Source organism: Desmodus rotundus, chromosome 6 (genome assembly GCF_022682495.2).
Source record: "Desmodus rotundus isolate HL8 chromosome 6, HLdesRot8A.1, whole genome shotgun sequence".
Classification (NCBI taxonomy): Eukaryota; Metazoa; Chordata; class Mammalia; order Chiroptera; family Phyllostomidae; genus Desmodus; species Desmodus rotundus.
In genome coordinates this window covers 104,311,077-104,325,374 of record NC_071392.1, presented here as the reverse complement: position 1 = coordinate 104,325,374, position 14,298 = coordinate 104,311,077, and the positions used below count along the sequence as shown (strand labels likewise).

The window sequence follows — 14,298 nt, the reverse complement described above, 5'->3', positions numbered from 1 at the left end:
TGCCATGTGTCCTACCCCAATGTTGCCTGAGACTCCGGAAGGCTCCGCGGTCCCTGGGAATGTCCCTAGTCCCCTGTCAGGCCAGGAGCAGCACCGGCAGTTGAGACCATTTCTTCCTCCCTTGGAGACGTTGGGAAAAAGGGCGAGGGCAATGGGGTCAAGGCAGAGAGCTCAGATTTTGGAGGTAGACATGCAAGCCTTCTAATGACGACAAAGAAAGTAATAGTATCAAAGGCTAACATTTATTGAACACCTACTATGTGCCAGGCACTGTCTTAACCTCTTGACCTGTGAACCCTTTTTATCCTCACAACTCTTCCAGGTAGGTTCTGTTCTTAGCCTCATTTGACAGCTGAGGACACTGAGGTCCAGAGAAGTGAGGTCACTGACTGGGTGTCCTTGGACAGGTCTCAGCAACCTCTCTGGGTGGCTTTCTCCATCTGTTCCCTGCAGGGCCCCATCCCATGGTTTCTGTGATTACTAAGATTGTCTCTCTACAGTATCCCAGCACACAGTAGGTGCTTAGTAAATGAACAGCCCTTCTTTCCTCTTAACTTTGCTGGGGGAACTCTGGGGTGGTACCTCACAGCGTCCTTCCCCCAGGGTTTTCCCCTTCTCCTCGCAGCAAGGACACCCAATTTCCCTTTCTAACCCCAGATCCACGCAGTGCCTGGTCTCACCGCTGTTTTAATGACATTGGTCATCATTCCTGCACCTCTGGGCCAAAAGCTGCAACCCCCCCCCTTGGGGGGGGCGCTTTGGGGAGTCTTCCCCCAACAAGTCCCCCTCCCTTCTGGCTGCCCTGGGAGGGTAGGAGGGTTGGGGAAGAGGGTGAGCAGGGGAGATACTTTGTCCTCGGGCCCAGTAGGGTCCTGGAAGGGGTGAGTGGCTGTGCCCGCAGGCAGGGCGTGGGGCTAGGAGGCCTGTGCCTCGTCGTCTGCGCGGTGGCCGGCATAGAGCGCGGCCAGTGGCCGGAAGCGTGGGCCCCAGCTGTTGAGATAGGCAAAATCCTGCTCGGAGCCCGAGGAGCCGCTGTGCAGGGAGCTGAGTGAGGCAGCTGGCGAGTCCGAGCCCTCGAAGGCGTAGGTCTGGAAGGCGTCGTAGGGCGGCACTGACAGGTCCCCGTCTGCCAACGCCACCTTGCGGCTGATGAAGTCCCTGAACACCGAGAAGTCCGGCTCGGGGCTCGGTGGTCCCTGGGGGAGCGAGTGGCGCTCGGAGGGCAGGCGGGACGGCGGGGGGCTGCCCACACCCCCACCTGGGCCTCCGCCACCCCCTTCGCCACCCTTGAGCTCGCCAAAGTCGTAGAGACTCCGCAGCGCCGACATGTCGTAGGCCTCGGTGTCCTGCTCCCCGCCACCTTCGTCGTTGTATTTGATGACATTGTCCCGCATGTCCTCGTCCTCATCGGAGCTCAGGTGGCTCTTGTGGTGGCGCCTGAGGGTGAGGATCAGCAGCACCAGCACTGCGTGGGAGGGAGAATGGGGAGATTGAGGGCCAAGCATACCCTGTCCCCCCACTCCATGCCCAGTGGAGCCAGCCCAGTCTAAGATGGCTATCTGGAGAGGTAGTGAGCTCTCCATCTTGGAAGGTGTGCAAATTAGGGCCAGATCATCACCGTCAGTGGGGGCACAGAGGGCAGGGTTCAGAGATTTCATGGGTGTTGGGGCCTGAACCCAACCTCTGAGGTCTTCATCCTTAACTTGATAAAGAGATACACCCCTGAGGTCGGTAGGTATTGGGAGCTTGAAGGGAGCAGCTGAGGGCTGGAGGAGTGAGGTATGACCCTGATGTTCTTGTCACCCTCGCCCTCCTCTGTCCACTCCAGCAGCCTTGAGCACCCTCTTAGTCCTTGGAGTCTCAGGTAAAGACGTCTCCTGCAGGAACCCTTCAGGAGAGTTCCAGGCCGGGTTTAGCGCCATCACCTCCAGGCTCCCTTGGTGAGGGGCTCCTCTCTCTACCACCCTGGTTCTCAAACCCCCATCCCTGGACCAGCTGCATCAAGCATCTCCTGGGCACTTGTTAGAAATGTGAATTCTCAGGTCCCATCCTATAGGTTTGAGAGCCACTGCTCCATCATACCTCAGGCCCTGCCGTGTTAACATTTGGTCCCCTCCACCCCAAAATACACACTCTCCACTACCCTCAAGGACCTGGGGAATGGTCCCCAGCTTGGCGCCTGGCGTGCAGTAAGCATGGGAAGCATGCTTGTTGAGTAAATGACTGAATGAAGAGTTGGATGGAAGCCTGCAGGGGCGAAAGGATGAGTGAATGAATGAATCATCCCTTCTTGGCGTTCTTCACTTGACTTCCAGCACTCCGCATTCTCTGCCTCCTCCCACCTCTCTGATCACTCGGTAATCTAGGTAGGCTTCTTCTCTCCTCTCCAACTCCTTAACATCAGATGTCCCAGGTCTCGGCCCTTGGACCTTCATCCACAATCCCTCGCCTGGCGCTCTCTTTCACTCCTGTAGTTCTGAGCTCCATATAGAGGAGGACAGCTCCCCTATAGCAACCTCCAGCCTGGACTTCTCCCCTGAAATCTGGACTGCACATCCACTTTCCTACTCAACAAGTCCTCTGGGTTGACCAAGAGGGTCTCATGTTCATCACGTCCAAATTGGATCTACTAATCTTTCCCCCTTACCACCCCCAATCTGCCCCATCTCAGTTACCGTAACCCCAACTTTCCAAGTACTCAGGGCTTTCAATCTCTTTCGTTTACTGATGAGTCCAGGGCCTAGAACAGTTTAGCAAAAAGGGGGAACTCACTGGATGGATAAATAGGGAACTGATGAATGAAGCGGAGAAATAAGTGGATAGGTGGGTGGAGGCATGGACAGATGTGCTGGGTACTATGCCAGGCCCTGGATTCTTCTGGCTGGTCCAAACAGCTCCAGCAGGGCCGGTGGCCAAAGCCAGCTGCTTAATGGCCATGGGGTAGGATTCTGGCTCACGGCCTAACAAGGCGTCTCATGACAAGGAAGGGGTGGGGACCAAGGTTAGGTCCAGAGGGAGGGGAGGTGTCAGGAGAGAAGTGGGGAAGATGGATGAATGGCTTTGGGAGCTGGAGGCGGGGAGCTGCGGAGGGGATGCCCGTGAGAGCAGATGGTAGGGAGCACAGGCGGTAGGCGACAGATGTGCCAGGCCTGATCAGCGATTCCGCCCGTCACCTTTAGAGCACTGATGTGCACTTTTTTCGTTTGTGGGCAATTAGGCAGAAATTTGTTTGCACTGCCTTGGAAAATGAAACTGCTGTAAAGTGCACCCTCTGGAAAAAGGGTTTCTGAGCTGCGGGCTGGGGGGAGGGGAGAAGGGGGGCGCCCAGGGCCTCTGCAGGGACCTGAGGAGGTACACCTTGGCCACAAGCAGGTCCCCAGGGGGTTGGGAAGTGGTAGGTAACAAGGAGTGGGGGGGCAGCTGACATCTCCCAGGGAACTGAGTGAAGCTGGTATGGCGACATGGCCCTCCCTCGAGTTCCTCCAGTTCTGGCTGTTCTGTGAAGTCTAGCGGTCCAGACTGAGATGAAGCCTGTGTGCTACCAGGGTGAGAGGTGGCATTACGGCCACTTGAATTCCGTTTTGCTCCTGGAACTTGACCTCTTCCTTGGGAACACGTTGGGCATTTAATTGGCTGCTGGTGGACCCCAAATTCTTAAGATTTTGCCCCAGCTGCTCCAAGGTTCTGCTCCCAGTGTGGACTCACAGCAGGCGAGGTAAAGGAGCAGGGAACACAGGGTGTGAGGACCTGATTTCAGGCCCTCATGCAAGCCACGTCCCCTCTGTCTGAAGAATGGGGACGACACACCTGGCTGAGGTTGTGAGGTTTACAAGAGCCCTTTACTACAAGTCCAAGGTGGGAATGAGCTAGGACAATAGGCATGGGAGAATTTTTAAAAATATGCTTGGTCTTAAAAAGTTAGGGAGAGTCTGGGCTCTGTGGGGCTGGGGCAGCATGACTTCATCTCAGGTGGCGGTTGGCGCTGTCTGGAGCTGGTGGGGGCGCTGCTCTGTACCTAGGAGACTTTGCATGGGAGCTGCGGGTTAGGGCTGGGAGATCATTCAGGCCAGCCCTTCCTTGTACAGAGAGGGACGCTGAGGCCCCATGGGGACTACTAGGGAAGGAAAGCCAGGGCCCCCGGATGGGGACAAATCAAGTAGGGCATGGCTCTCGGCAGACTCACCGACCAGAATGAGGACACAGACCAAGAGGGCGATGAGGGCGCCGGGGCTGAGGGAGGCGGCCATGACGAAGGCCGTGGTGTTGCAGGACTGGATGGCGCCGGAGCTGTCGCAGCCGCAGATACGGATGGTGAGGGTGCCCGTGCTGCTCAGCGTGGGCGGCCCGCTGTCCACCACCAGGATGGGCAGGAAGAACACGTCCTGCTCCTGCCGGTTGAAGCCCAGGTGCTGTGTGTGCACCGCGGCTGTGTTGTCTGCTCCAGAAAAAGGGAGGGGCATGTGATTTGGGATCCAGGGCCCCCTTCTTCTGTTCCAGCCACCTCCTGCTTCCATCTTGGGATTTGCCTCCCTGTGCCCCAAGCTATGACCTCCCAGCTGACCTACGGGGCTATTCCCCAATCTCCCAAAGTTCCCTTACCAGCTGTCTCCAACTTCTGCTACCAGCTGCCTGATTCCAGCCACACAGCCCACAGTTCTGTCCTTAGCTTTCCCAGGATACTCCCTGCTGTCTCAAGATTCTATTTTCTTATTCAAGCTATTCCGAGGTTCCATCCCCAGCTGGCCAGGATCCTGTCCCTGGCTATGTCCTTTTTTTTTTTTTTTTTTCCATTTGTCTCAACAGCCTCTTTGTATTCCAGATTCCACCCCAGCTGCCCAGTGCATCTGATCCTGGGGGCCGGTGGCCCTTGGGTCACAGCTTGCTGAGCCCTGACAAGTCCTGGGTCACCAAGACTGGGGATGCTGGCCGGCACCTGCCTTTGGCCAAAGAAGCTTTTTGTAAGGAGTCTAAAAGACTAAGCCTGGAGAGCTGGGGCATGGCCTCTGGGGCCTGACGAGGGGACCCCATCATGCCAAGGTTTCCTCACCCACCTCTTTCCTTTTTTAAAATATACGCGGCCAGGGAGGACGGTGAACTAACACCCATATGCATTGTGCTGCTGTAGCCTGTGGTTTGGAATGTCAGGCAGGACTTGGGGTTGGGTGTCTGGTCTTAGAACAAGGGCTTATGTGGCAAGTGGTGCCCACTTGCCCTGGCCTTGCTGACTCCTCTACACCTCTCTTGTATGGGTCGGGCCACCCCTGAGCCTTGATCATTTTGATGGCTGCCAACATGGTAGTAAAGGACTCAGAGCCCAGCCGGCCCCTGTCCCTACCTTTCACAGCCAACTGCACAAGAGGGGGCCCTGCCTTCCTGAGTCCTCCTCCCTGCCCTCAAGGTCTTACAGCTGGTCTCGCTGACCTCTGAGTTGGGCAGCTGGGGGCCCTTTCCCAGCTTTGTGGCACTAGTTAACCCAGGTTCTTCTATGCAGCCCCCCATTCAGGGCCCCAGTCTTGGCCTTCCCCAAAAAGGGCACACTGCAGGAAAAGGAGCCCTTGGAGGGCTGTCGGTGACCTTGAGCACATCTAGGAAGTGGATCAGAGGCCCAGCTAAAACAAGATCAGTCATGGGTGGAAGTCACGTGATAAACGCATGCGGGTTTGTAATGTCATTCTATCCACTTTGACACCCATTTGCAAATTTCCATAAAAATGTTAAAAATAATGCCAAGTTGACAATTTACTAGTTTGGGAAACTCAGCTTCTCTGGACATCAGTTTCCTAATCTGTAACCGAGGAAAATAGAATCACGTAGGTGTGAGGATTAAATGGTAAAATTCATGCATACCCCTCAGAATAGTTCCCGGCACGTAAAAATTCACAGTAAGTGCTGGCTGTTCTTTTTGCACGCCCCAGCCCGGTGTCCTGGCGCCGCACCACACGCCCGCTCTCTGGCTAGGCTGCTCTGTCCTTTACTTGCAGAGTCCCTGCTATCGGGAACACCTTCTCCACTTCCTTGCCTGGGCAAATTCCTCATCCGTCACACTCCAGCTAAATGTCACCTCCTTTCTGCGGCCTCCTTTCTCCGCTTCCCTGGGAAGGGAGGATTTATGGCTCCCCTCTCCCTGCTCTGTGCCGGTGCCACGCACACTTCTGTTACAGCTCTTGGCACATTGCGTTACGTTAGCGTGAGCCCGTCTCTTCCCTGGCACAGAGCCAGACCTGAAGAATGATGCTTGAGTGAACCACAACTTTTGGGGCAAGTTGTGTGGTCCTTGGTTAAGCTCCTTGAGCTCTGGCTTGAACTCTAGCCCTCCTGTCAAAGGCTGAGTCAACTCCAGCTGTGAAAACATCTGCCTTCCCCTGGGGAAGAGGAGGCTCAAGAGTACGACGGGGAAAAGGAGGAATGGTGTGGGACTCCTTTTCATGTACCGCATGCTTCCTATGCATCAAGGACTGTGTGGACACCTTAAATACATACTCATGTCTCATCCTTACAACCAAGAGTTGTGACGTTATCCCCACTTTATATATGTGGAAGTTGGTGACTTATGTGAATTTATTCAGTGAATTGTTGACATAGCTACCTTTTCCATCCACCCCAAATCATCCATTCATCTATCCATCCATCCACCCCTCATCCATCCATCCATCCATCCATCCACCCCTCATCCATCCATCCATCCATCCACCCATCATCTATCTTTCATCTGTCCATCATATAAATCTTTATTGAGTAACTACTATATGGGGGACCCCAAAACCCCAGAATTTATTTATAAAAAATTATGTATTTATTCTTACGTTGTTTAAACTTCAGTCACCTCCAAAGTGCTCTCCATTTGAGGTAATACATCTACAGGGAGTTTTTCCACTGCTCAAAACAGTTTTGAACTCATTGGTTTTGATGCCTTTTAGTGCTTCTGCCATTTTTGTTTCACCTCTTCCACATGGGCAAAAACATTTCCCTTTGAGGACTTCTTTTGTCCAAAGAAACAAAAAAATGTTGCTTGGGGTGAGGTTGGGTGAATAGGGAGGGTGGTACATGGAGGTCATGCTGTTTTTGGTTAAAAACTGCTGAACACTCAGCGTGGCGTGGGCAGGTGCGCTGGTAAATCGCCCACTAAGAAATGGGCACATGTGTTGAGTCTTCAAAAAAAAAATTCACTGAAGCCGAATGCAGCCTCTCACAACAATGCCAGCTGGTGCACTGATACAGATGAGTTCTTAGAACACTTACCTAGTGGGGGAATCCTGTAGTACAAGGGGGCCTGCCCTCCAGAGGATAATTCTGGTTTTTTTGGGGTCCCCCCTTGTAAGTGCTAGGCACTGTGCTAGTCGCTGGGGCAAAAACAATGGAGAGCTAAACCAATAATGCTGGATCTGAGTTTATATTCTAATATGAGAGATGAGCATTAACAAATAGACCCCAAATTCAGCCTATAATTGCAAGCCATGGTGGGGGCTGAAGAGGAAAAGTATAGGAAGAGCACCTAACAGAGGACCCTACCCAGTCTGGAAGGTCAGGGGATCTTCTTGGAAGATCTTGGAAGCAGCGATATTATTGCTGAGCCCTGAACGAAGAGTTAAAGGAGAGGAAAGAGCCCACACACAGGCTCTGAGGTTGGAGAAAACATCATACACTCAAGGAGCCGAAAGCACTTCTTTGTGGCTGGAGGGATGCAGGTGATGGCCAAAGTGAGTCAAGATGAGGCTGAAGGGGGAGGCGGGGGCCCATCGTGGCAAGTATGAGAGGGCATGGTAAGGACTTTGAGTATTTACTTAAAAGCAGTGGGAGGCCTCGGATTGGTGGGTTGTAAGCAAAGAAGTGACCTAGTGACATGGCATTCATTCACTCGACAGCAGATACTAATTGAGCACCCTCAACGTGTCAGGACTATTCTAGCCCCTGAGGATGCAGTGATGAATAAGACAGACACGGTGCCTGCCCTTGCTGTGTGTGTGTTCTAGACGAGGGGGCTTCTCATGCACAATACCGAGTGGATGCAGAAGCCCGGTTAGGGAGCTATTGTGTGTTTTAGGTAGAAGAGGTACAGAGAATTAGATTTGAAAAATGAGTGGCTGGCTCAGGTTCAGCTTCAAATCTCCAAGCAAGCACAGAGGAGAGGAATATTTGTTCCCAGGGTTCTGTCTTTGGCCAGACAGCCATATGTTTTGAGAGCTTCGGTCCCTGCCACTCCTTCACCCTGTAAGAGGGAATTCCTGGGCACCATCCCTGAACCTGCCCCCCCCTGAGCTGCCCTCCCAGGCAGTGGTGGGTGTCAGCAGGGGACTCTGCTGGCCACACCGGACCCTCCTGCCACCTTCTGGGTGGGACCCGCGCCCAGTGCTGCACGCTTCCATCTGGCCTGACGCATGTCAGTGTCGATCCCTGGCTGCAAAAGCGGTATTTATAAATTACGTTTCCAAACTGGCTACAGATTTGTGTAAAGAAACAGATGGGTTGGGCTAGCCGTTTGCCTCCCGAGACATTTGCATGGTGAGGAGGAGGGGCTTGGCACACTGTGGGAAGGGGCTTGGGGGCAGGGGGAGGAGACCTTTGGTGGCTGCGCTGACCTCAGCACGCTGCTGCCACCCTTGCTCCCAGGGCTTGTACCCGGTGGTCCCACCAGATGGAAGCTCTGGTGGCCTCTGGGCGAAGAGAGGCATCTGGGGCAGAAGCTCAGGCCCCTTGGGTGGAAAAGCCTCATGCATTTGGAAAGGTCAAGCCAGGGATATTTGTGTCTCTGGAGGCCAGCTCCGGATACCCGGGAATAATGAGAAGGCCAGGCTACCCCGGTTGTTAAAATATTGAAATACTTCCAAAAAGACTTCAAGAGCTACAACCCTGAGCACCCCCAAGCCCTTCCCTGATGCCTCAGCCTTTCTCCCAGGCACCCCTAACTTTAGTGACATAGCCAGGCCACTAAGAGGTGAAAGCCTGGCTGGGTGGGGGCTCTGGGGCCCTGCTCTGGGTTATTTAAGATCAGTGTCCTCTCTGAAGTGCACTGGGTGCTAAACGTGTTTGATACGACTTCTGGACCTATCGATGAATCTGGCTCCAGAGGCCACTGAGGTCTCTCTCCCTTTGGTGGGAAGGGGTGTAAAGGTCTTGGGGTGGTCCCAGACCTATTCAAGGTCAGGACATCTCCTCCTGGTCCTGTCACTCCCTCCCTCCAACCATGTAGGTGGCGTGTTCCCACCTCGGGGACGTTGCACTCGCTCTTTCGTCCCCTCGCATCATTCTTTGTCCAGCCATCTGCGTGGCTCGCTCCCTCATTTCCTTCAGATCCCTACCCACTACTGATCCCTTCAGCTGGCCTCCTTGGGCCATTGTATCTAAATCAGCTTCTACTCTTACCCAGCTTTCTTGTCCCGTTTGTTTAATACATTTTATTGAACACCTACTATGTGCCAGGCATTGCTGGAGGCACCTAGGGTCTAGCACTGAATAAAACAAAGCCCAGACCCTGTGGCTGCCACGTTATTCCTCCCATCCCCATAGCCCCTCACCATCCCCAACATATTATTCATCGGATTCCTTTCCCCTCACTAGCATGTAAACCCCAGAGGGCAGGGATTTTTTCTTGCTTGCTGCGGCATTTTCAGGGCCTAGAACAGTGCCTGGCACAACTGCTGAAGGAAGGAAATAACATGTTCTAGGCACTAACAATACACCCCGGTAGCCCCCGTCTCCCTGGGGCCACCTAGGGATGCAGGTGGCAGGCGTTTTCAGCCCCATTTTACAGATGGTGAACCCTGAGGCTTGGAGCCATGTTAACCTTGCCAGAGTCGTGTAGACAGCCACCCACTGAGCCTGGAGAGGGACCCAGGTCCCTCACTCTCTGTCCATTGACCACCCCGTGCCCCCGGGCCATTCCTCAAAGGTTCAAACTTCAAGTTCTTGGGGAGCTTGCTGGGGCACATCTCACAATGGGATCAGCTCAGGCTGGGTGGGACCACTTCCTTTCAAGGTAGGAGGTGCCCTGGACCTGAAACAGGCATGGGTGTAAATCCCAGCCTCACCACTGACTTCCTAAAGGCCGCTGGGTGGGTCCTTTATCCTGTTATTTCATCACCTGGAAAATTGGGGGCAGGGTAGAAAACCACACCCCAGGGTGGCCCTGAGGATGCAAAGAGCAACTGAGATAAAGCAACTTTTCAACTGAAGGGTGGAGAGTATGCAAATGGCTTATTTCAACCTTCATTTAGACCAGGGGCTCTTTCTGCCCTGGCACCTGGCCCACCTACTCCTCAGGGACTGCCTCTCTGTATCCTTCCATCTACTATTCTCTACCCAGTGAGATGTCCCACAATGCACCCTGCTCTTGTTCTTCAGGGTTCTTCAAGCTGGGTACCTGCTCCAGCTTGGCCTGGACTTTGTGAGCGATTTTGGACCCAACACTAGCTCTCTGGGTGTCTCAGTCTCTCCAGCAATAATGTGGGAAGAGGAAGGCAGTTAAGCTAGGCTCCCCACTCCATGCACCCTAGGATTTGGGGGCTCAGAGGTAACTCACCTTGAATGTCGAGCAGAGAGAAATGAGGGTTGCTGGGAGCTTCAGGCACCAGGCGGAAATAGAAGCGGTGCCCGCCCTGGGGCTCGTCTCTGTCCACCACACTGATGGTCTGGATGAGCTAAAGGGTGAGGAGGGGGCAGGGGGCTGATATGAGGCCTGAGAGATGTCCCTGGCCAGTCTTGGCAGCACCCCACGGTCCCCAGCCCCTGGGTGATACCTGGCCTGGCTTGGCGTCTTCACACACAGCTGCCTCATAGGGTGTGGCCAGCTCTGGGGGATTGTCGTTCACATCCAGGATTCGGATCCTTAGGGATGCCCGGGACAGCTGGGCCTGATTGTCTGTAACAAGAGCACAGGAGGGGACTGAGAGGCATCAGATGTGAGACCTAGACAACCGCCCACCTGCTGCGGGACGAGAGCAGGCAGTGCGGCCACACTGAGACACGTGCGGGTTGATCAAGCTGGGTACCGGGACCAGGAGTGAGGGCAGCTGGCACAAGTGGGTTATTGTCACCACCGCGGTCACTCCCCCTATTGCTATCACCATCACCCCTGTTAGATGATCACCATAGCCATCACCATCACCGTCACTGTCACCATCACCATCCCCGCCATCAGCACGGGCACCACTGGCATCGTCAGCACAACCTTCACCACAATCACCAGTACACCCATCGCCATCACCAACACCATCACTGTCTCCACCATTCCTACCGCCATTCTCACCACTCCACCAGGAAATCGTCACCGCCCCATCCCCATCAGCATTACTGTTGCTGCTCTGCCGGCATAACTCTCAGCACCGCCAACACCGCCCTCCTCACTAGGACCACCCACGACGCCATCACCGCACTTGTTACCATCGCTATTCGATCGTCACCATCACAGTCATGGCCGCCACCACCGCCTTCATCATCGTTACCATCCGCACAGACTCCAAGGCCAGCAAGATCACACCCGCACCCCCACCCCCTGCCAACAGCACCGTCCTTGCCACAGCCGGCTCCATCCCATCACCAAGGAGTGCCAAGAATTCTCCTGGAGCAGTCACGCCCATCATTTCAGGCATCCCTGGAGGGCTGGGTACAATTAATCCCCGCATCGCGGAAGAGAAATGAAAACACGGAAAAGGTTAAAGACTGGGTCAGCTGGCAACTGAACTCTCAAATTTCAAGACTGATCCTGAGAGGGCATGGCACGGCCCTGGGGGAGGGTCCAGGCCACTCCTCCAACTGAGATGTGTTTGGGGTCAAGGCCTCTGCTGTTCAATATTGCTCCTTGGGTCCTCAGTATTGTGGGACATGGCACAGCAAAGGTTCGAATTCACTTGTTGCACAAATGAATGAAGCCAGGAAGGATATAGATGGAATTCCAGGCAGGGCTCTGTCCCTGACCCCGTATTTGATCTTGGGGAAGGCCTTTGCCTCTCTGACTTGAGCTTCCACAACCAGCAAATGAACAGAGCATGGCAATTAAGATCTGGAACTCAGCAGCCAAGTGGCTCTGGTCCCAACCCCCTCACTCACAGCTGTGTGATCCATGCCAAGTCCCTTGTCTTCTCCGTGCCTCCATTTTCTCACCAGCAAAGGCAGTGGCGGGCAGTAGTAATGGACTGGTTAAGACGACAGACTGAGATGCTATCTGGAAAGCCCTTGAAACTGTGTATACAACACACAGCCAGTGCTACATAAGGATTTGTTGAATAAACAAACACCCTCCAAGGGGCTGTTCAGCAGTGACATCAAGTGACAAGGATGTTGCGACACTTCACCCCAGCCTCTCCTCTCTGAGCAACTCCCAGAACACTGGCCCTTTCTAGCTGTGCCCCCAGACCTCTGGGTGATCATGGGTGCCCGGTCCTCAGCTGTCTTAGCCATGAGTGCATTACTGACGTGCTCTCCAAGGACATCCTCTGGGAGAGGAAACCGCCTCCTTCCCAGCAGTGGTTCACTGGCTGCACCTCTGGCCTGGCTGGCAGGGAGCTATTTTGGGGGTGACCTGGGAGCTTCCAGGCAGCCGGGAGCCCTGTGAGGTTTGCGGGGGTGGGGGAGAGTGGGACTGGCTGCCTCCTCCTCTGAACACAAGGCATCAGCTGCTTGTGTATTGATGGACAGGAATGGAGACTGGGAGGCAGGTGCAGCCACCCCCTGGGGCGTCCAGGAAAGAAGTAGGGGGAGTGGGGGGGAGTCTTCAATTAGCTCAGACCCAACCCCTCTCTGGAGCTCCCCTCAGCCAGGGGCACCTTATCTTCTCAGCTCACCCAGATCTGCCGCCTCAGCGATTAGAGGGGGCCTTCCCAGGGGCAAGAGATGGGAGTCGTGGCTGGGAATGCCCGCCGAGCCATTATTTTTAAGAGCGTGGGGCTGGAGAACTTCAACAGACAGACAGTGGGTGCTTTCTGGTGGTGGGGAGGGCGAGGCCCGCTGCCAGAGACAGGCACCTCTCTCCTTGCTGAGGCAGAGGGAGGGTGGGGGGCGGCCAGGGCCCCGAATGCCCTGCCTGGGCAACCCCTCCTGCAGCGGGGGCAGTGCAGGGACTAGAGGGAGAGGCAGACTGCTGCGGGCTCGCAGAACGGAGACCGCAGGGCAAGTTCCTCCCTCAGTGGTCAGCCACCCTGCTGGAGGGCTGGGACCGCAGCTGGAGAGATCCCCATTCTTGGCACCATTTCTTTGAAAAACCTAATTTCAGCTTTACTGGGATATGACTGTCATAGAACACGGTCTAAGTTTAAGGTGTACACGGTGTGTGATGATTTGATCCATGTATATATTGTGAAATGTTTACGCAATAAGGTTAGTTAACACACCCTTCATCCCACTCAGTTATCACTTTGTTGTTGCCCTGCTTTCTCCTTGGAAATGTCTCAGGTCACCTGCTTGGAAAGCCCTGAACCCTTGGAGTGAGTGAGGGTCTCAGATCTAAGAGGCAGGGAAGCTGAGGAAGCCCAAAGGGGTGAGCCTCTCCATCACCACAGTCCCCACCTGAGAAGCTTATCCCAGGAATCCCTGAACTGGGGGCTGGCCTGGAACCCCCAGAGCTTTTGGGCCAGCCCAAGTCAGGATGCAGCGGCCTTGACATCACAGCGTTCCCCAGCCTGGCTACATATTACAGTCCCATGGGAAGCCTTGGAAACTCACAGATGCCCAAGGCTTGGTCACTGTTTTTTTTTTTTTTTTTCTCACAGCTCCAGGAATCTAATCTGCGGCAAGGGTTGCCAACCACTGCCCTGGGGTGACTGGCAGGTGGGGGAAGTCTAGCCTGATGTCTCACCTCTGACCAACTTCCGCCACACCCGTCCTGATCAAGGTTAGCATCATTTGTAAGACCTGATCATCATAATTCACACTTTTACCACCTTAAAAGTTTCTGGTATAAAACAAGGAATCCATCCATTAAGTAATCTTCACCTCTGTGTAGGACTTCCCAATTTGTAACAAACTTTCTGATCTGTGACCTCATTTCATCCGTGAAACAACCCGTTAAGGAGGTCTTGTTAAACCCATCATGCAGATGAGAAAACTGAGGCCCCGAGAGGCGCAGGACTTTGGCCAAAGCGTCAGGCAAGTCAACGGCAGAGCTGGGCTGTGTTCTAGGTTTCCTGACTCCAAGTCTAGTGCCTGGTCTAGCTGCCTGCGTATTTGTCCATCCAGCAGCCGCTACTGTGGACCCAGGCCCACACGGACCTCGCTCAATGCCGGGCAGCAGGTGCCTTCTCCAGGGCCCAGATCCCCTGTGGTTCCAACCCCCACCCCCATCGGCATCTCAGTTCAGCTGACTGACAT

At 54.4% G+C, this 14,298-nt stretch overlaps 1 protein-coding gene across 1 annotated transcript in view; it reads right to left on the bottom strand.

Annotated features, from left to right (window-relative positions):
* Positions 1–242: 242 nt before the first annotated feature.
* The window catches only part of CDH22 (cadherin 22), a 121,598-nt gene continuing 107,542 nt past the window's right edge, over positions 243–14,298 (bottom strand). The window contains exons 9-12 of the mRNA XM_053926612.1: positions 10,734–10,855; positions 10,517–10,634; positions 4,184–4,435; positions 243–1,465 (exon numbers count right to left, since the gene is read on the bottom strand). Coding sequence (XP_053782587.1) covers positions 915–1,465; positions 4,184–4,435; positions 10,517–10,634; positions 10,734–10,855 — 1,043 coding nt within the window. The 3' untranslated portion in view covers positions 243–914. The remainder of the gene's footprint in view (positions 1,466–4,183; positions 4,436–10,516; positions 10,635–10,733; positions 10,856–14,298) is intronic.